The sequence below is a fragment of the Ailuropoda melanoleuca genome, chromosome 10, assembly GCF_002007445.2.
Source record: "Ailuropoda melanoleuca isolate Jingjing chromosome 10, ASM200744v2, whole genome shotgun sequence".
NCBI lineage: Eukaryota > Metazoa > Chordata > Mammalia > Carnivora > Ursidae > Ailuropoda > Ailuropoda melanoleuca.
In genome coordinates this window covers 88,686,414-88,709,183 of record NC_048227.1, presented here as the reverse complement: position 1 = coordinate 88,709,183, position 22,770 = coordinate 88,686,414, and the positions used below count along the sequence as shown (strand labels likewise).

Genomic DNA, 22,770 nt, shown 5'->3' with positions numbered 1-22,770 from the left:
GAGATATTCAGTAGGCAGAGGGCACTCACTGGAAAGTTCTGAGAAGGAATAATATGAGGGTTATCCTTCATGAAGAATAATGTGGTAGCAGGAGTAAGAATGGATTGGTTGGGGAAGACTCAGAGAGGCAATGATCAAGATTTCAGAGGTAATCAAGGGGCTGAACATAAAGAGGTAACAAACTTAAATGGACTGTGGAAAAGATGACTTATAACTTAAGGTCAAGCTGCTGAGTATGCTTACATGATAATTAGGGACAAATTCTTCCCAGTGTTAAGTGCTTCCTATTCCAGAGTGTTTGATCTGCACCATTCGAGGTCAAAAGTCCATCCAGAAACAGATCCGTGGGTCAACAAGCATTGAAATGCTAGTTCTCTCCACCTTAGGATATTTCTCTAACTATGAAGTTAGTACCGATAGCTTTTCTCCCTAAAAACCTAGAAATGATATCTGTTTTTGGCAAAAGAGGGAAAAACCTTCACATAAACTTTAGGTTCTTAGCTTTCTCTAGAGTTTTATGTGTTCTACTATTAGTGACCACCTGTTAAAGGGCAAAGAGTTTAAAACTCATAAACTGAGTAAGGACTTGTCCTGTGTGTGAACAACAGCATCATAGCAACCACTCCATAAAGATGTCTGAGTTGAAGTCCAGCAGTGAGTTCAATCACAATAGTCTTATGTAAATGGCTGCCATCAAAGTGTTGGGTAAAGTGGAAAATTTGTCCATTTCTTACCTCCACTGGATTTTAGAAATTCACGTTTTAATGAAGAACCTAGTTTAGTGTGAGCAAAAATGGAAAGTAGTTGTTGAACTATTACATTTACCTTGGGGATGTACAGCTGATTTTTAGTAGCATACTTGGGGCCAATTTTTCAAACCTACTTTTACAATTTTCAGTCCCAATCTTCTCTCTTATATGTCTTCTTTCAAGGATAATGGTACACAAATTGCTTTTCATACCTTCCTCTCATACCTTTGCCTTTATTCCAGAGTTGAGGGAGGCTAAGTTAAAATTTGTAACTGCGGTTGAAAAACAAAAAGTATATTCCAGTTCTTTTTCTGGCCAAAATATGCTCCCAACCTCTCTCTTTGCTTGTAATACATTAAATAATAAGCATAATGAGGAAGTTTGTTTATTTTCTGTATTATAAACTCTAAAGGGACTAGCTTTTATTTTTATACAGTATAATGTCAATAAAAACATCAACATCAAAATATTCTCAGATATAAAAAAGCAAGTTTTAAAAATATACTGCAAGTTGCTGTTTAAAGCAGTAATTCTTAGATATTTTAAATAAAAATTACAAATCACAAGGCCTTACATACAAAAAACTTTAAATTAGGTGCAGTTGGAATAATAGACAATTAGAGGATCTGTCTTATTCTTGCTTTACAGGGGAGGACTCAGTGAGCTTTTAATTTAAAAATAGCCAGCACTGTCTCAATACAATAGAATTGGAAGAAACTAAAGTTGGGGATTTCCCAATGATTTTATTGAGGTAACTTTTCCCGATTTTATACATATATGCATTTATATATACGTAAGAAAGCTAAACAATGTTCTAAGGCACTTGGAATTGTGCACAGCAAAGTATCCTATAATATTATACAACTAAATAAAGCATAATTTTGCTTTTTAAATAACACAAACACCAGTAAGGAATAAAAAAGGTAATACATAGTCTGTCTTTCAGGTTACAATAGTGGAATACATGTACATATCTGTGTATACTCATAGGTATTTATACCCACATACTATAATACAGCACAGATCAAGAACAACAACAAAAAAAGAGAAACTGTCATGTTAATCAGTGTACAGTTCCAGTTATTTACACCCACAGATATTGTACCTGTGTAATATGTAGAATTAGATCACTTACTGGAAATCAGGAATCATTCAGTCAGTCTGATAATGATCACAGCTTACCATTCTTAATCACTTTAACCAAAGATTAAAATAACAAATGAATGCGTATAGTTCTTTATTTAAAAATCACTATTACATAGAAAAAAATGACAAGTTTTGAGTTTTTGCTAGGTACTAAATCTGGTGAAACTGGTGCAGAATGTTTTGAACACATTGGCACATTTCTAAGCCACAGAAGAAATATTTTAAAAAAATAAAAATAAAAATTAGTGCCTAGATTTTAAGTAATGAAAGTGGTTTGACCCTAGATTTATTCCGATGGTTTTCAAATGCTAGTTAGCACTGCAAAGGTGACATCTTTTAGTGAAGGCTCTCTAAGCAACGTAATGATACAAACTACAACAAAATCATCCAGTAAGGGAAAAGTCCCCCAAATTGGCAAGTGGCACAAATATTATTGGCATTTTAATATACCATGAAATTGACCTGAGGGTGGAGTGGCATTCTGCCTCATTTACTCCCTTTAATTTATTCTTAAAAAGAAAAAAATACTGGTATTTAGCAAGATAAGAATTCTTAAGCACCATCTAAAAGTTCATAATATAGCCTCCTCCTTTGTCAACTCTGAGTTGCTCTGTCTCAAAAAAGATGTTTAGAAATTTTAGTATTTAGAAAAATTGTAGTGGCTTAATTCTTCCATTCTATTAGCCACAATTCATCCAAATCATTTACCATTCAGTTTTGGCGATAAAAAGCAACAGAGAGAGTTAAGTATGTTTCTGTATCGTTAGCGTAGTTCAGTGTTTCAACAAGGTAAAATCATCTTGCTTTGTGTGTGACCATCATGGAAGTATGAACAATATGCATGCAATCCAGTTAATCCACACTTCCTTCATAATTCAGTATTGATACATTTTAAAAAAGAACTGCATGATCATAGTTATACGAGAGGAATTCAAGCATTTGCATGTGGATTTAATGCTTCTTTAATTGGATAAATAGGTGATTGCTTTGTAACTCAAGGGATGTACCTTACTGGTGAAACCTAACGGTGATTTTCATGGACCACACCAGTTTGGTTTATGTGGATTGTTAGCTATATTTGCGGTTAAGCCATGCAATAATCCTCAAGACACTGACAAAGATGGTGACCAACAGTGTAGTTCTTAGGTAAAAACGGTGAAGCCAAAACAGAAAAAAAAAAAAAAAAAAAAAGCTTGCTTCATTTGAAATTTCTCCTGTAAGTACATACCGGGACTAGCCGAGTGACTATGCCCATTGAACCTGCCAAGGCTGCCCAGCAACCTCCTCCCTTGAGGAACTGGCAAATTAAAGCTTCACTGAAACAGAAGGCTTGAAAAATAAAGGGGGAAGAAACTATTCAGGGCCCAAAGTAATGCAGATGATGTTTTGAAATAGGTATTTTTCGCTGTGTGTCCTCAAATGGCAGTATACAGTGGGACTCAAGGGAGGTGGTACTGCCTTAGGAGGGCCTTCGAACATGGGAGAGCGCTTCTGACTTTTGGTTTTCACAGTGACTGGGCATGCTACTGGCATTTGCTCAGCAGGGGCTTGGGATATAAAACATCTTGCAGTGTAGGGAACGTTTCTGTAAACAAAGACTTGCCCAGCTCCAAATGCCAACAGCACCCCCACTGAGAAACACTGATCAACAGCGCTGTGGTCATAGGTGCAGTCTGTGTCAGCAATGCGACAAGCTCCACGACATTTTTCGTGCAGTAAATCCTAGCACAGCTAAAAATGACCCCTGCCCTCTAAGGTTGGCTTTCAGTGAGAATAGCTGCCACAGGATTCTTCTTTATTTTATTTTTATCTTATTTTTGCCAGAAATCTTACAGAATATGTAGTGGGATTTCTTAATTTGGAACGACCTTGTGAATTATGCTTCCATTGTTTTCCGGATACGGCTAATGGTGGCTCCCATTTTCATACAGAACATAAGCATAATTATTACCAAAAATAAAGGGAAAGTGAAAATGACAACTGGTTTGGGAATACTCTACCTTTGACCCCACCACCCTTTGGTCACCACCAAGTTATAGTAGTTCCTCATGCTGCTCTTTGAAACTTGGATTTGAACTACCTAAAGATGAGCTTTCTCTCAGAAAGATGGTCTATTAATTTGATGGTGACTTTTGCCATTGCATTCCCCTCCAGGCCAGATTTCAGTTCCCGAAGTTCATTCTGCTTTGCCAAGCAAAATAATGTGATATAGCCTGCCAATAAGAAGACCTCGAATAGTGGAACATAACCTATTTCAAGAGCCAAGGGACAATTCTGTAAATAAATTACATCTTAGTGGTTCCTTACTGCTCACATCATACTCTAATGATGTGAAGAAATTAGTTCTTGTCTCAAATTATACACTTTCACTTAGTAAGGTTAGGGTTAATAATACGACTAGAATTCAGGAATGTTTCAGCTACCGTACTGATGAAATGACACAAATGTACATATCTTCCATCTCACCTGTTTTGAAGAAGACTTCTCACTGTGTTTAATGTGCTTCTGGGACCGCTTAAAACCTAAAAAGCTGAAGAAATTTTTGAGCAAAAAGGAGGAAAAGAGAGCTTTCACTCTTTAAATGTGCACATGCTACTATGTGGTAGGTGAGACTGTCTTTTTCTATCGTGAATACAGTATCATTTTTGAAAGTTGTCTGATTACTGATTATAATAACCGTTACATCTTAAAACGTGGTACATATCAGGATATGCAGTGTTAATGCAGAGTTTTTTTTCTCTTTTAAGTGTAAGCTACTGGATTTTTTTCAAAGTACCAACGTAGCATGGAATTAGGGGTTTTAAGAAATTATCTGTCATTTTCAGTATCTGATGATTTTGGAAGGGTGTATTCAATTCCTTTACTGTCTTAAATAGATTTTCACTTACATTTCAAAACTTTCTAACAGAACATATTTACTAACATTAGAAGAAGATAAGTGACTACAATCATTATGCTAATAAAGGACATGAAAATGAAACCAGAAAGTCGTCTGTTTTTCTGGGTAAATCAGAGAGATAGATGAGTTTGCTTTTTCTTCCACTTAACGCAATTCAAATACCCTAAATGGTTCTCTGAATATTACAGATTTAGTTCAAATAATTTAAGGCATTAACATAAAGGTAAATTATATCAAAAATAAAAAATGCAAGACATTTCACATACACAGGGAATTATCAGGCAGGGCTGCCTTAAATTAATGCTGATCACCAGAGGACTCATTTCATCAGGCCACAAAGATGCTGATAAAGCCCACAGCGTCTTCTTACTACTTTAATGTTAATGTTCTTTTGCTCCATTTAAAAAAAGACAGAAATGGCCACTTTGTGTTTTACAGTCTGTCTGGTTCCTTCCTGCCAGAGATCTTCCTGGATATGGGCTTGTTTTCTTCCCTAATCACATCTTGGGGACTCAGGAAAACTCACTCACTTCCTCTGTGTCAGCCTAATGTCTCACTTTAAATAGGGAAAAGCCCGGTGTTGTGTTACAACAGCCCAATTCACACACACATTTTTTTTTCATAGAACTGCAGCTTATTGGTTGGATAGCGGAAATGCTGGCATTGGGCAGAGGCCTAATTATATGGACGGTGGTCCACCGTTAGGGATGCCAGACAAGAGACCTCTGGATGGGCTGCTGGGTAAACATGCAGTGTTTCTACCTTTTAAAATTACCTATGAACACAGAGCCTTATTCTGAAAAATACAGGTTAGCTCACAATCCTTCGATTCTTTCCATAGCTTTTAATGTAAAGAATCATTCTAATGATGTAACTGGTGGTTCCAATTCCTAAGTATTAGACTAGCAGTGGTAATATTTTTGACTTTTTAATTTCGCTCTTTTAAACTTTTGTTTAAATGTGTCAGTCGGTTTGAAGAAAGAGTGTGGGTCATTCATAAATCTGACATATCAAGAGGGACAGGAGTCTCGTCTTTGTACCGGGTGCATCTCATTGTAGAAAATAAAAAAACTGCATCATATGCACCATGAGTGGGGAAAAAACTGCTCCTTTTATCAACCAAGTAGAGACTTTCTATGGCATGTATTTTGAGTGCTAAAACAGTGATAATGTCTTATATTTACCATTTTATAGAGGCCTCATGATTAAAAATTATAACATTTAAAGATTTTAAGTATAGAAAATTAAAATAACATTACATTCCTTGGAACATTTCCCAAGATACAACAATGATAATATAATAATATTATAAGGAAAAGGATGGCTTCGGCAAAAAATTAGAACAAAGTTAATGTCCGTGGTTGGATTTAAATACTATGAAACGGACAAAACCTTTCAGCCAGAGAAAGACACTTGGGCACGCAGAACATTTTTTTTCAAAAGCAAAAATACATCTTATACAAGTAACGAAATGACAACAGTACAGAATCTGGGTTTATTACGCATGTATCTGAGTACAGCAAAAGGTGCAACAATGCTGCTTACTTTTCTTAGAAAATGGTCCCGGCTTTTTGTAATAGGCCAACTGGGGCTAAAACTTTTTATTTTTAAGCAAAATCACCCAATTTCAAGTGGTTCTATAAAACATCAATGAATGACAGGACCCAAACTTATCCACCAGATTAAATGTTTGCTTTTTTTGGTTGAAATCACCAATTACAGTCTTCCATATCATCAACCAGAAGCATTTCAGAAAATTCTAGCCCAAGCTCTGAAGATAAAACAAAGTCTACTAGGTCTTGTCTTGTTATTGTAGGTCTCATGTGTTTTCAATAAAAGGAGCACAAAACAATCATGAAAGAACAATTGAATGCAAGGTAGTATTTACATCTGATCATATGTATTTGGGAGCAGAAGCCATGCTGTGCCTGCAACTCCACGGAAAATAGCAGGATGGCAATTGAGGGTTTCTTAATGTAAACAATACTGACTGTAGGCTCACAGAGGAACCTTCCGTGACTTTAATCTCACTGATTCTTTTGCATTGCAAGTCAATGCTATACTTACAGATGCAATCTGCAGACTCTTAAAATACAAAATGAGGTTCTCCTCACTTGCAACTTAGCAGAAATTTTCTGTGTTGTTTTGCCTTCGGGTATTTATATATATATTTTTGATCCATGTACTTAATTTTTTTAATAGCAGCAATCCAACATAATGCAGCCCTGAAAATAAGTAGTCCTTTCCATGCCCATTCAGAACTAACTGCTGGCAGAACATTTACATTTGCCTTTGGACTCAGATTTTTTAAAAAGGTGTCGTGATTGTCAATATTATCTTCCTTAGATCAAGTATGGTTACTTCAACTTTGAAGATAATCAAGCTAGGGAAAGACCAAAAGATTTATTTCTAAAGCTTCCTACAGAATTATAGGATCACATTCATCTGACTTTATTCCCAGTCCTGTTATCCTTGTAGAAGTTTGGTACATTAGATAAGGAGTATTAAAAAAAAAAGTGTGTATAGCTATGCCACTTAAAACATGCAACAAAATTTGGGCAGGCATGCTTGTTAAGAGTCAATAAAACTCTTGCATTTAAGAAAAAGATGCATGAAAACACTCAGACTTATTTCTGGCAATTGGATTCACTGGCACAACATAAAATAATGGTACTATACTGCACCAACATAACGGTGAAACGAGAATATTCCAGGATCAGGTCTTTAAGGAATCCACGTTAGGTGATTAGATTCCCATATCTTAATAAGTTCTCAGCTACCAAAAGCTTTCTTCAAAAATATTTATGCTTCGATTTTTCTCTTTTCTTCATTAACATAATGAAATATTTCTCTTTTTTTCTGATTTTCCACCCCCACCCCTTTCCAGTGCCCAGCAACTCCAGGCCCCAATTTCTCTTTAACCTGCACTCTACAATTTGGCTTTCTGGAAACAGGGAGCCAGCGATTGTCTTCTGCTCATCTTCTTTTATTAAAACTCCTGATGGAGAATAACTGATGTAACCATGGTGTTGCTTACCATCAATACACATGCTGGACAGCAGAGTCACTGCACCCCTCCCTTTGCTCGTTGGCCCCATCTGGGCTGTGCAAGTGGGGAGCACTTTCCATACACTTCCTTCACCAGTTCAACGGAAACACACACATTCAAATCCCAGTGCAATATCAGGTTTTCAGGAAGAGAGGCTTCCCCCAAAGATGATCAGTCTATGTTTCCAAAGAGTCTCACACTTCATTATGGACGGTGAAACCTGACACAAGAAACAGAAACTCTGTGAGTCTGTGGTAGGGAAACACATTCGGCAATTAGTAAACCGAATAAGGTACAGTGATGTTTATAAATTAAAGGCAGCTCTAGACATCCCCCAACTGAATTACTGTTATAAATCACGTCGTAACAGAATACTGTTACAAATGTGGCTGAAAAGCAGAGACAGACCCTATACAAAATATTACGGTTATTTTGTCCAGGATACAGAGCAATCAATACACAAAACATCACTAATCTTGAGGGTCATGTTCTGACCTGTACTGAGCAGAGTGGGATGTTTCATAAAGGATTTGGTTACACCTGGTTTGTAGTTATAAAAGGAAACCATTAAATAAATAGTCCCTATTGGTTTAGCTTCAGCCTCTCATCGCCTCCCACTGAAGACTCCCAAATCTACCTTCTTTGCCTGAATTTCCAAATGCCTGCCAAGCATTTCTATCCAAATGTTTCACTAAGCATGTCCAAAACTATACAAATTATCTTTTCTCATAAATCTGCCTTTGCACCTTTTAAAAAAAAGATTATTTATTTATTTATTTGAGAGAGAGAGTGAATGAGCCAAGCAGGAGGAGGGACAGAGAGAGAGAGGGAAAAGAAGATTCCCCTGCTGAGCAGGGAGCCTGACAAGGGGCTCGATCCTAGGACTCTGGGATCATGACCTGAGCCAAAGGCAGATGCTTAATCAACAAGCCACCCAGGCACCCCTGCACTTTGTATCTTGTTAAACAATCTACCTTTTAAAAGATTTTTAATCTAGGACCCTCAGATTTGCAACTCATTTCTCTCCTTCAACCTCCATATCCCATTGGACACTATGTCTTCCTTTGACTGCCTGTCTTTGAATCCATTAAAGCTTTCCCATCTTTTGCTAGTGCTATTTGAACAGCATGCTAGCTAGCCAGCTGGTTTCACATACTTCCACATGGGTTACTAAACATTCCTTGTGTTTTTGGAGCGCTGTGATTTTTGCACATGCTGTGTTTCATAATATTGCAATCCCCTCCTTTCATTTCCTATCTATGTTTTCACATTCAAGATCAAGGCCAAAAGTCCTGTTCTCCATAAAGCCTTATCTGATCTACTTCTTCAGTCTATTTCTGATTCCACACTTATGAAACTTTATTTAGTATTTCATTTGTATTGTATAATCTAATGTTCATTTGGCCTAATAAACCCTCCTAATTCATTTCCCTGTCCTAGGCTCAGAGACTTGTAGATCCAATCTGTGCCCCACATTGTCACTAGCAGTATCACCATAAGCACTAATCTAATCATTCCAGTTCTTTGTTAGTATCATTGCATTGTTCTCCTTTCCCTATGAAATAAAATTTAAATTTCTTAGAGTAGTGACTGAGGCCTTTCAGAATGTGGCCCAAACCATGTTTCTAGCTATATCTCCATTACTACTCCCAAAATACCCCAGGTTCCAATCATTTGCCCCCAAATGCTCTCCACTTTTGTGCTCTGTCCTTTACCCTATTTTCCTTCCCATCTCTAGCTCCTGCAATCTCACTCTGGGAGTTCTCCAAACTCCCCTTCCTCCATTTCTCAGGGAAGCATTAATCGCTTTCTCTTCCGTGTTCCCGTTACACTGGTTTATAATAGTTATTTATCATAGTAAATGATCTTTGTGTAGGTGTATCTACTCAGATTGTGAGGCACTGAGGGAAGACTTGCTTTTAATCACTTTTATATACTCATAGAATACAGTATCTGGCACACTGGACAACAAAAAAATGTTGCCATGTGGAATCAAAGCATTAAAAAATGAAAAATTAAAGACATAAAAACAGTTGAAACAAGCCTGGCTATAATTTGATAATTAGAGAAGCTGCATGATGGATGCATGGGTCTTGTTATATTACTTTTGCATGTTTGACTTTCCAAAACTCAAAATAAAAATAAGATATACTAAGCTTACTAAAACAGCAAATTTGTTGTGACCAAAGTAGGGATGTATCCACTTTGAGTTCAATTCCTGAAGCTAGCCCTGGCACTTTGTTAAATGGAGACATTGTTCCTGTTTCAGTCACCTGGGTGTTGTTTCTGCCCTCTGATCATGCAAAAATCCTTATTCAACTCAGGCCCTTTGCACTAGGTCTTCCCTCTAAATGGGCTGGCCCCCCTTTGGGGGTGGAATGTTTTTCTCTCCCCTGACAGTAATGATAGCTTCCTCTTGTCATTTAAATCACAGAATAGGTTGTATTACCCTAAGAGACCCCACCCTTGTTCCTTCCTTATTACATTTTCTTGATAGTACTTAGCACAATCAAATTATCATGTTGATTTATTTGTTTACTTGCTAATGGTTTGTCTCCCTCACGAGAACATATCCATGTGAGAGTGAGGACTTTATCCGACATGTTCTAAATTCCCAGGGTCTAGAACAGAGTCTGACTCATTCTATGTGCTCAATCAACACTTGCTGAATGCATGAACAACTGAATACATATATACTGGGGCACTTAGAAAGTTACTTGATAACTTTCTATAAGTAATTCTTGTAACTGAAGAGTCCAATCATGAGACCCCCCCAAATTAACTACAATTAAATTTATACTAATCTATGATACTGCATATGATAGGACATTCCATCATGCTTTCTAGGAAGAGTCAACCATTACCTGAAGAAAAATATAGAAATTCTATAAAAATATTTCAAAATAGTAATTGAAAACCTCTAAAATCAACCTTTTTGTATAAAATACAACAAAGACGTAAATAATAATGACAGCCGAAATTACTACTGTTTACTATATGCCCAGCACAAGTCCAAGTACATACACATATTACCTAGTTCAATCTTCAAAACAATCTTGTAAGGTATGTACTCCTGTATACCCTCCCCTCCTTACAGCTGTGGAAACAGACACAGGGATGCTAAGTCATGTGCCCAACAGAGCTGGTAAGGAGAGGCATCAGGCTCCAGACTCTATTCCTAACCTAGACCAGACTATGAGAACAACACATGCTTTTACTCACACTCGCAAAGAGTTTTCTTGGTACCCTCTGGGTAGAAAGCAAAGGAAAAGGTAATCAGTTAGATTTCTAAATCTGTCTATTAGTTTTGATGAATTTTGACAAGAGAAAAGTCCTGTTCCATATCTGAGGTTACTTTTTTTTTTTTTTTTTTTTTTAGATTTTATTTATTTACTTGAGAGAGAGAGAGTGTGTGTGCGAGCAGGGAGAGTGGTAGTTGGAGAGGGAGACAGAATCCCAAGCATACTCTGACCGGAGCGTGGAGCCCGATGTGGGGAGATCATGACCTGAGCTGAAATACTGGATACTTAACTGACTGAGCCACCCAGGGGCCCCCTAGGCTGTACTTTGATAGTATAATTCTCTCAAATACCTGCCTTTTGTCACAAAGGGAACTAGATGAGAATGGGCTCAGCACAAACTTCTTGCAATTACTAGAAAAGCAAGTCCAGTGATGTCCTTGTGGTTGAAATGAGCAGTATCACTTCTCTCCACGCAGGACACACAAACACTGTTCATGCCACACAAAGGGAGCAGGAGCCCTGGGGGCCCCCGACAATACAGACGAATATACTGCACCTGCTGGGTCTTCCCACCCTGAACTATCAAGGATCCCTCTTTGTTAGGTTCAGCTTTTCTAGGAATTAAATACAAACTCATCTAATTTAGCAATTATTTTAGCCCTCTCCTAATTTGCTGGGCTTTGTACAGCAAACATTCCCCAATGCCTTAATCTTCATTTGGCTCTGGATTCAAAGGACAGGCAGGGGGAAACATGACATGACTGTTTCGGTCTTCACACTGATAATGTCTGTGAGATGAAGAAGGTAAATTAACAAGTGAGTTGAGTAACAAAGGGAGTAGTCAGTGGACCAGAAGAGATTTAACACTTTCTAAAGCCCAGCATTTTCCTGGAAAGTGTCCTGCTTTTAATTTCCCAAAATTAGCAGGACACTATACAGTTTTTTGTTTTTTCTGCAGACACTATTTGCCCACGGATCCCATTAGAGAATGAATTCCACATCTGGATGTGTGGAAGGTCATGGGCCACCGGCATAGCTCCTAGGGCTGGCTAAGAGAAGAAGGTGACCAACCAACAGTGTGATTGCAACAATATGCTGACAAAGCCAGGGGTCAGAAATGTACCCTCTCTTCATATGGACTGCCAGACCTGGTATAAAACAAAAACACGCAAAAAACAAAAAACGAAAACAAAAAGAACCCCCAAAATAAAAAGTCACCTAATATATTTTCTTGCACTATTCAATCAGAAAAAGACATTTATAGCCTGTTTAAATTAGGCATCTTTTCTTCCAATTCAGCTCAGAGGTACTGAAAATGTAAATTGTTCTTACATTTGTTACTACTCAATGGTTTGCACTCATTTTGAAATATGAGAAGTTCAGCTTTGCCTCCTGAGAAGTCCGACTGACAGGACAGTTTGGCTTTAGGCTTCCAGCTGATGGAGCAATAAATAGATTTACTGTGCCCCAAGGATACCGAAACTTCCACTCTTTTTTCAGAACTCTCCTGAGACTCAAATTTGAAGTTACGTATATTTTCTTATTATTAGAACTGGAATACATCTTTATTATTTTCATACTGTTGAGAGGAAGTGAATGGGGGCGGAGCTATTTCTAAGTCATGGAATTCAGGTAAAGATCATTCTTTTCCATAAAGATGATTCCTCCAACAAATTAACATAGAAGAACTTACTCACCTTCCTGTAAAATCATTCAGATAATAGAAAACAGAAAATTACTCACAAATGTAAACTGTTACTTTCCTATACTTCCCTGTTTGATAGATACAGAAATCCTGAGTAATTCATTTCTCCTTTATTTGAAAGGGTTTCATCTCAAGGCATATACACGTTAAACAAATGAGCAGGTTCTCCTAAACCAGGGCTCCTAGTTGTATCTGGGAAGTCAGACCACATGCTGGACCAGCTTTTATGATTCCAAATACCGAGCCATACGCTTTCAACTGCTGGTGGTTAAAGCAGCATTTTGCAACTTTTTTTTTTAAAGATTTAATTATTTATTTGATAGAGAGAGCGAGCCAGCAAGAGAGGGAACACAAGTAGGGGGAGTGGGAGAGGAAGAAGCAAGCTCCCAGGGGAGGAGCCTGACACGGGGCTCAATCCCTGGACTCTGGGATCCCGCCCTGAGCCGAAGGCAGACGCTTAAGGACTGAGCCACCCAGGCACCCCAGCATTTTGCAAACTTTTTAAAGTTTCTGTCCAGATACATGGAACACCCATGGAAGAGAGCGGCCTTTCAGAAGAAGCCCTCTCATTCCTCTGTGGAGCACCTCTTATTTTTCATTGAGGTCCCACATGTAATTCCTGCCATGTCACATTTTCTTTCTTTTTTAAGATTTTATTTATTTAGCAGAGAAAGAGAGAGTAAGCAGAAGCCCGGGGTGGGGGAGGGGGAGAGGGAAAGGGAGAAGCAGGCTCCCCGCTGAGCAGAGAGCCTGGGATCCTGACCTGAGCCAAAGGCAGAGGCTTAACCCACTGAATCACCCAGGCGCCCCCCCCACCCCCGTCGTCACGTTTTGATAAGCCTATCTAGAAGCTGAAAAGCAGTTTAGCTATAAATCTACACAGGACACTAATCACTCAAGATGGTAAAGAACGAGATAATTGCTTTAAATACACAAACCCACACCCACACACATACCTCAACCACATTAAAAAAGTGAAAAAAAAACCCAAAAAACTATAACCCCATTCTATAAGAAACTGTGAACAGCTTTTGCATGTTATTTTCCAATTTTTCTATGCATCTGAATTTTAAATAAAACATACCATTGCTATTTATAGCTTTCTCAGTATCCTGATTTTTCCACTTAACAATAGGCCAATGATCTCTTGAGACCCACTTTGACTCTAAGAGTGTCAGTTCAATGACTATTTGCTTAATTCAACAAGTAAATAATTAATAAGCTAATAAAATTGTAAGCAAGAAAGTACTATGCTGTACACTCTAAAAAATACTCTTATTTACAAATTCCAAGTTTACTTTTATAAAAGTAATGTTCTTTCTTTTGATTATAAATCTAACCCACGTGGACACTTAAAAAAATTCTGGAAAACAGAGTATCCTGAAGATTACAGTGACCCATAATCTTACCACTCAGCTATAACCATTTTAAAATTTAGTTTTTAAGGGGTGCCTGGGTGGCTCAGTCAGTTAAGTGTCTGCCTTCGGTCGGATCATGATCCCGGGGTCCTGGGATCCAGCCCCACGTTGGGCTCCCTGCTCAGCGGGGAGTCTGGTTCTCCCTCTCCCTGCCACTCCCCTTGCTTGTGCTGTCAAATAAATAAAATCTTTAAAAATAAATACATAAATGAAATTTAGTTTTTAAGTAAAATTTGACCTTTCATACAATTTGTCTTTATAATTTAGAGAATCATTTTAAGTTGTAGAAATGCCATTCACTGTGGAAAGGGAAGTGGCTTTACCTTGCCATGGTGGTCTCCTTCCAGAATGCAATAATCCCATTAAGTAACACATTGCCCTTGGAATGGTCTTTTGGGTTTTGAACAGCGGGCAGCTGCTGGTGGCCAGATGAGAAGTGAGCGTTCTAAGAAGGTAAGGTTAGAGCTTGGTACCTCTCAGGCCACAGGATGAAGTCTCGTGGGCACCACCAGTCCTCACCCTTGTTATGTGGCCCCAGAATGCATTGCAATGCCAGAAAGCTATCTAAAAGATACTGGGAGAAACCAGGGGAATTAGGTGAAAGGGTGGATCACTATAATTCTTCACTGGGGCAGATCACACATGTCACACAATGTATTCTGCAATGGAGGTTTCAGAGGTGTCTTCTGGGTATGCCAATAACAAGAATGTCACAATTAACTTTAGTGCTGGTACGTTATTTAAGAAAAGCTACCATGACAGGATCCTCATTTACAGAAAGAGAACTTATGGAATGGATCCTTTATTTTTCTTTTAAATATTTGTTTTTGATAGTAAATTATTGTATTTCAAAAATTCAAAGAGGGAAAACCTCCTTCTCAGGCTTGCCCCTACCTATCAATTCTCCTCCAGAGAGGCAATCAATGTTATCAGCTTTTTGTGAATTTCTCAGAGATACAGGAGCAAGGGAAGATCTATATGGGAATGGATCCTTCTGGTGTTGACTGATACATCACTGTGTGGAAGATTATCTCTGGATAAAGAGGTGCCTAGGCAGAGAGTACAAGGCTGTCTCAACCTTTCTATTTACCACTCTAAATCCCACAGGGAGTTAATAGATTTAGGTTTTGAATGGCAGGCTTACCTGATATAAGGAGATCCTGGCACTAATAAGAAGAACTAATAAGTGAGCTGCTCTATATCCAGATTGCATTTACAGGGCTAAGTAATGATCCACAACTTATATATTTCTTCCAAGGGTGGCCGGTGCTAAAAGCAACACTATCTTCTACATAAGCAGTTTTCTAAATGTAAAACATTACCATATTTTGGTATTATTTTGATTAGACTCAGCAGTGTTTACCAAACCTTTATCCTCTTAAAAGAAATACTGAAAACAATCTGAAAATCATAAGCACGATTTTTATAAGTCTTGGAGCCAAAAGATTTCTCTATTGGAATGCAACTCTAATGATGTAATACAAATTAATGGAAAAATAGCAGCAGACATTGGCTTTGCTGCCAGGTTTTAAAGAGTACTTAAGCAAGGCATATTTATCTTTGTGATATGAATATTTAATCTTTCCTTATCTGGATAGACATTTTAAAGAGTGTTAATCAATATATTTTTTGGAAAACTTTTAAAGCTTACCCTTATTACAAAAAAATTTAAAAAAGCCTGTAATTTTCTCTTGAAATGCAGCTCATCCCTATTTACACCTATTAATATTTACTTAAACAATACAGATATCAATAGGCTTTTATAGTATATAACAAGTATACTTTAAATTTCTGTAGATGAGTAAATACAAAAAAATAGCCAATGGATTTTTGAAGGTGAAAAAAATACTTTACCAGATGTAAAAATCTATTCTAATTAAACAGCATGACACAGTGCAAAGAGGGGCAACAGATCACTAGAGCATAATAAGGACTCCAGGAACTGATCCATGTGTACATGAGAAGAATTTACATCAAGGGGGAAATAAATGGGGCAACTAACTACTGATTTATTTATTTGTTTTTGTTTCAAGTTTTAATTTAAATTCTAGTTAGTTGACATATAGTGTAATATTGTTTTCAGGAGTAGAATTTAGTGATTCATCACTTGCTCATCATAACATGTGCCCTTCTTGATGACCATCACCCACTGGCCCATCCCCCACCCATCTCCTTCCATCAACGCTCAGTCTGTTCTCTGTAGTTAACAGTCTCTTATGTTTTGCCTCCTCCTCTCTTTTTTCCCCTCCCCCATGTTCATCTGTTTTGTTTCTTAAATTCCACATAAGTGAAATCATATGGTATTTATCTTTCTCTAACTGATCTGTTTTGCTTAGCATAATACACTCTAGCTCTGTCCATATGGTTGCAAATGGCAAGATTTCATTCTTTTTGATGGCTGAGTAATGTTCCACTGTATACACATGCCAAATCTTCTTTATCCATTCATCCTAACTAATGATTTTGAATAAAGTAAAGTTAGTTTACTCTCTTGAATTACGCACTTGAAGGTAATAGATTTATAATCTTGGTCTTCCTCCATAAGACACAAAACAATGAAGTAAAAGTAACAATACAGACACATTTGAATGTGCAAAAATTTAAACAAAAGACCATAAAAAAAAGTTAAAATGTGAACAACAAATTGAGGGAAAGTATGATGACATATTTAAGAAAGTTAATATGCACAGTATCTAAGGAGTTTCTACTAATCCATATGAAAAAGACAACCCAAAAGAAAACTGGTCAAAGTAAATCAAAAATTAAAAATAAACGGTCAATAAAGATATATAAAGATTTTCAACCTTACAGAAATCAATGTTTATTCTTTAGACTATAGACCCCTCACCACCACCACCACCACCATCCTGCCCCACCAGTGCTGATAGGGGTGATACACAGGCATGCTCATAAACTGCAAGTCACAGAACAGCATCTTTCAAAATGTAAAAAATATATATCCAGTGACCTGGCAAATCTACTCATGTACTAGTACAGGAAGACTGGCATGTGTGCACAAAAACATACACACATATATATATTTAATGACATTTCTAAAAAAGATTTTATTTATTTGACAGAGAGAGAGAGCATAAGCAGGGTGAGCAGCAGGCAGAGGGAGAGGGAGATGCAGGCTCCCCGCCAAGCAGGGAGCCCAATGTGGGGCTCGATCCCAGGACCCTGGGATCATGACCTGAGCTGAAGGCAGACACTTAACTGACTGAGCCACCCAGGCACTCCCACCAAGATATATTTATAAAGAAAGTCAAGTCACTGTTTTACTAATGAAACACTGAAAATTCCATAACATCCATCAATAGAATAATTGTTCAATAACTATAGTACATTACCTACAAAATGCCATGAAGTCATTCAAATAAAGATATACACGAATATGGAAAGATTTTCTAGATGCTGTTTTGTGACTCGGAGGGTGTACGTAAAAGCATATGTGTACATACATGTAGATCATATATATACACCTACATGTTTGTAAATACACAGAAAATGCCTAGAAGGATCTACACCAAACTTTTACCAGTGATTACCTGTGAGAACAGGAACGAAGTTGAGGAAGGAGGGAGTGAAGGGAGTTTTCATTTTTATTTGATGGATTTTCGTACTGTTTGAATGCTTAATTAGAATATATCATTTGTGCCCGTAACAAGTATAGATGCAAAAAATAAATGAACTTTGCTCTCCTTATAACCCTTTTTTTACTTGTTCATAGTGTATGACAGAAGAACCTCTTTCAGTATAAATGTTTATTTTTCATAAACTGGGAACTTCCATCAACCTGCATTTTAAAAATTTGATTATTTTCTATTTTAGTTTATTCTTCATATAATGTTACCAAATTATAATTAGGTAATTGGATACTATGATTTCTAGGAAAACTTTGCAGAAGTCAAAGGATCCTGAATGATAAAGAGTAGGTTGAGCGCAGTCACTACATCTCAGGCGTCAGGACTCAAAGACACAAACACGTGCATGCTATCTTTCCAGTTACCCCAGAGGTCCCAGCCAACTTGATGTCACCATAAATATTCAGCCACCTTATTATGATCAACTTTACTGGAGATGTATGACCACAGGTGTCAAATATCAGGATGAACTTTCCCTGACCCCACAAGTGGAAGGGAAAAAAGGAGGGGACAATAGGTCTGGCTTGATCTGGGCATGTGACTGTTCCAAGAGTCAATCAGGATAGGATTCAGCCCTCAAACAGAGAAAAATCCTATACATCCAGATGGCTAAAAGCCCTGAAAGCATTTACAAACAAACATGATATAGGAGGAACCAAAATGAATACAACTCCCCTAGAAGAAAGGGGAGTTTCTTCTGCATACCAGACATTACATTACCATAGGAGCAATAGCTTTGGAGCAAGGAGGCCCCTACCAACTTTAGTGAAGGGATTTGCTATTAAATTATGGAGTTACACCATTCCTTCCTTTTTCATAGGACATTCTCTCAGCATGGACCACCACCACTGCAGACGGAGTAGCACTATAATGCAGCCTGTCTTAACAGAGGTTGTTTCGAGCCTAGGGAATCAGTACTGGCTTTCCAGAAAGACCTGCTGTGGTCTTCTTCACGTAATCATCAGTCCTGGTATGTTTTTTAAAAATTCAATTTTTCAAGATTTAATTGGCATGCAAATTTTTAGGCATATACATGTTATATAAGAACAAAGCACATAAACCTGTTAGAGAGAAATAAACAGAACACCTGTGAAGGGAGGGGTGGTGGTCAGACTACATGATCACGCAGGTCCCTTCTGGTTTTAGCAGAAGGATAAACTGACACCAAAGGGTACTGGGAGGAAGAATGGTAGGATTACTGTAAACTTTTGCAGCAGCAGTAAAAATTAGATTCCTAGTCCAAGGTCTTCTGGAAATTGAGCTGCTATCTCTTCTAAGTTATGTCTACTGTGAGCCCCAAGCAGACACACAGGTGCCCACAGCGGCTCTCACCAGCATCTGTTCTGGGCATAAAACTTCAACTGAGTCTCTTCGAGAGCAGAATAAATGAATGTAATGCTTGTCTCCTGGCCCAGAAAATAAGACTAAGAAAGAAACCAGAACATAGCCCTTTGGAATGATTCAGACTTCTGTGAAAGAAAAAAAGAAGACTTAATTTTAGAAATGTTCACTAGATAGTGTCCTGCTCATTTGTTTAAAAATTTTTTTTTTAATTGTGATAAAATACACATAACATAAAGTATGCTGAACTGCATTTTGCCCACTTACCTTGTAAACTGTCGACTCTCTTCATGAACTTCCATTTCTGTGCTTTTAAATTCATTTAGTTCTTTCCTTATTGCTGCCTACATAGGAAAAAGATAAACAAAATAGATAAATAGGTCACATATTTCCTCAACGTATACAGCATCAACAAAGCAGACATTCTTTTAAGAAATGTCTTGCAAAAAGAGATTCCTAATTTCTACGAGGTAAAGGTAAGATAAATGTAATGTCATACTAAAACCAGGGCAGACATCCTTCAAGTGTCATTGACGAGGAGAGGAAGGAGGCCTCTGCTAAACTCATCCTGGGGCCTGATCTGAGTCACATACATCCCCCACCCTCAATGACCACAAGGATAGTTCAGGTCATAAGATTTTCTGAGAAACAATATCATTTTCCTATGAAAGTTCTGTATTTCGCAGCCCCCACAGCAACAAGGCTTTGACTAGCTGCCACCAAACTACTGAGGAGGTAGTTGCTATTTATTCTTTAATATCGAAAGTTCAGACAATCAGCATGAAAAATTTCACCACAGCACTTAAAGCCACTCAAAGAAAATGTGTCAATCGAATGTGATTACTATTACCACATAACAAACACATAACCCATGTCACATAGATGTTGGGGTTTGCAGAGACGCTTATGTCCCTCAGGTTGAAAAACGGAGACAATCATCAAAATGTTAACATCAGTTATCTATTAACGATGGTCACTGGATCACGGATGGTTTCTGGTTTCAACTTTATGCTTATTTTTACTTCTTGATTTCTCTACAAAGAACTTATCCCTCACAGGAAGAAAAAATATTAATTAAAAACATCCCCATAACCTAACCTCCATGAGAGATGGACTCTTCAGCCCAAACATAGAATATTGCAAACCATGGAGAATGACTTCACTGAGAGATAAGAAAATCTAGTTTGTGGTTGGAAAACGAAGAATCTTAGGAAAAGGGAAAAGACAGAAGGAAGCCTTGAGGCCTCTCTCTGGCCTCCCATCACTGACAGTCACTCAACAATAAACAAGCTTTCCCCCAACAGGCCTGTCGGTGTTATATTTAAATCCTGCAGTCATAGATTGCTCATCTCCCTACTCGTATCCCTCAGCCGCTGTAGTTTCTGTGGGGAACCTGTGGCTGGAAACTGTGGCAATAACTCTGGCTACTGGGTTCTGAAAGAGATGAAGCAAGCAGAGAGATACTTGTGGGCCCGAGTCCCCTGTGGTAACACCATCCATCTTGTCTCACAAGGGAGATCACAGCGAGGCTATTCTGTCGTACTCACTGTAAATATTGATAGCTAACCCAGGAGCTGAAATAGTGAACATGCCCCATACTCATTGCCAGATAGCATCGATCGGAAAACTTCCTTGAAAGGAAGTATTTTAATATGAGTAGTGGCAGAGAATCTTGTCTCCACGTTCATTTTAAATTTCTCCTCTGAAGGTAAGATGTCAGCAGACGAAGTAGAAAGTGCTACACTTGGTGTCGGAAGTTATGAGTTGTTGTCTCACCTATGCCTTCAATAGCAGTGTGACCCTTGGTGAATTATTTTGCTCCAAAACCTGTTTTCCCCTCTGGAAAATGGGGATGAGAATTCCTCACAGTATTATAAGGTTCCATTAAGAGCATATGTGGAAGTGCTTTGTACACTTACAGTAAAACTTCCAAAAGACAAAATAAATTTTTGTTTATGATTGTGACTAACAATTCTTTCACTGTTATTTATAGAGTCTACTATTTGCAAGAAGATGTCACTGAAGGACACTCAAAGACAAATAAGGGCGAGTCTGCAAAAGTCAATGAAAGCATTCTTTTAGAATCAACTGAGATATAGAATCTGCAAAAAAAGAGTACGGTATAGTTTATTTTTAATGGTAAATTGTGTGCTACACATCCCTTACATTAGTAACACCCACAATTCATTTATGACCATATACATACATGTTTTTCCCGAGAAAGTCAGTTCAAGATTTTTGGGCATATCCCACGTGTTCATCTGCAACGTGACTTTGTCACTCCCTCATCAAGAGGTGGAGTCTATCTCTCCAGCATTGAATCTGGACAAGTCCTGCCACTGCTTTAAACAACTGAACACAGCAGAGGGGAGGTTGTGCCAGTCTGGGATGTAGCCTGGCATCTTTTGTTCCCTTCTTCTTGGAAGTCAGCTGCCATGTAAAAAATGTGACTACCCTCAGGAAAACACACTGTGAGAAAGTCAAGGTACAGGAAGAGGCCCGGAAGGATGAGAGGCCATGGGGATGGAGAAAGTGGCCAAGGAGCAATAAGGCACAGATGTGACAGTGAAGGAGCCATCCTGGAAGTGGCGAGCAAAGTAAGATGGTTAAGTCACTAAGGCGCTGATAACCCGAACACCGTATCATCTCACGGATGATAAAACAGAGGCCTTGAGGGATTGGGTGACTTGCTAGACATCAAATGGGTGTTAGGGACAAAGATGGGGCTCATGCATAGGCCTTCTTATTTGAAGTCCCACAGTATTTCCATTGAAATGAGCTTCAGGGCCTAAGCCATCTAGATAATTGCCTCAGATCTCCATGTTGTGTGTGCTGGTTTGTAATTAGGAATAATGAGTCAGTTATAAGCAATGAATGCGATGTGAAATTATAGGGACTGATTGTTTGAAAATATATATTGGCAAGATGGGACTACAGGCAATTAAAGAAATGCAATACTCCTTTTAAAAATTCACTGTAGAACTACCACAAATTTATTCCAAGAGTTGCTTCCTCTTAATATTTAAAGAGAAGGTTTCCAGGGCACCTGGGTGGCTCAGTTGGTTAAGTGCCTGCCTTCGGCTCAGGTCATGATCCCAGGGTCCTGGGATGGAGCCCCACATCAGGCTCTCCACTCAGCGGACAGTCTGCTTCTCCCTCTCCCTCTGCCCCTCTCCCCACTCATGTTCTCTCTCCTCTCTCTCTAATAAATAAATAAAAAACCTTTATAAAATAAATAAAGAGGTTTCCTGAGAGGGTTATGAGAGGCAAGAGTAATTAAAGACCCTTCATGTTCAGGAAATACAGGTATAATAATCTTAACTCCCTTCTATGCAAATGAGACCAGAGTTTAGGCCTAAGGACTCTTCCCATAAATATAAATGGGACCAATTCTGTAGAAAGATAACAGGATAGAAAGAGCTAGGCTGCTGTGGTGAGATGGGAACCTGGATGGTGCTGAGCTGGACCAACACTGGTTAGTCACTGAGCAGAAACCAGGTATTTCTTTCTTTCTTTCTTTTTTAAGAGTTATTTATTTATTTGAGAGCGAGCGAGCATGCACAAGCATGCCCAAGTG

The 22,770-nt window shown here is 38.2% G+C and overlaps 1 protein-coding gene and 1 long non-coding RNA gene across 7 annotated transcripts in view; one reads left to right on the top strand and one right to left on the bottom strand.

The window, feature by feature from the left end:
• LOC117804008 overlaps positions 1–22,770 on the top strand; it is a 31,840-nt gene that overhangs the window by 8,130 nt on the left and 940 nt on the right. The window contains exons 2-3 of the long non-coding RNA XR_004628166.1: positions 18,673–18,822; positions 21,187–21,308. This is a non-coding gene — a long non-coding RNA (uncharacterized LOC117804008). The remainder of the gene's footprint in view (positions 1–18,672; positions 18,823–21,186; positions 21,309–22,770) is intronic.
• The window catches only part of PHACTR2 (phosphatase and actin regulator 2), a 252,458-nt gene continuing 231,160 nt past the window's right edge, over positions 1,473–22,770 (bottom strand). For 4 of the 6 annotated variants that reach the window (XM_034669222.1, XM_034669225.1, XM_034669224.1 and 1 more), the window contains 2 exons: positions 19,461–19,537; positions 1,473–8,063 (listed from right to left, as the gene is read on the bottom strand). In XM_034669222.1, the coding sequence (XP_034525113.1) occupies positions 8,048–8,063; positions 19,461–19,537 (93 nt within the window). In that variant the 3' untranslated portion in view covers positions 1,473–8,047. Of the gene's footprint in view, positions 8,064–19,456; positions 19,538–22,770 lie in introns of those variants that run through there. The other 2 variants (XM_019796139.2, XM_019796145.2) reach the window with 1 other exon arrangement.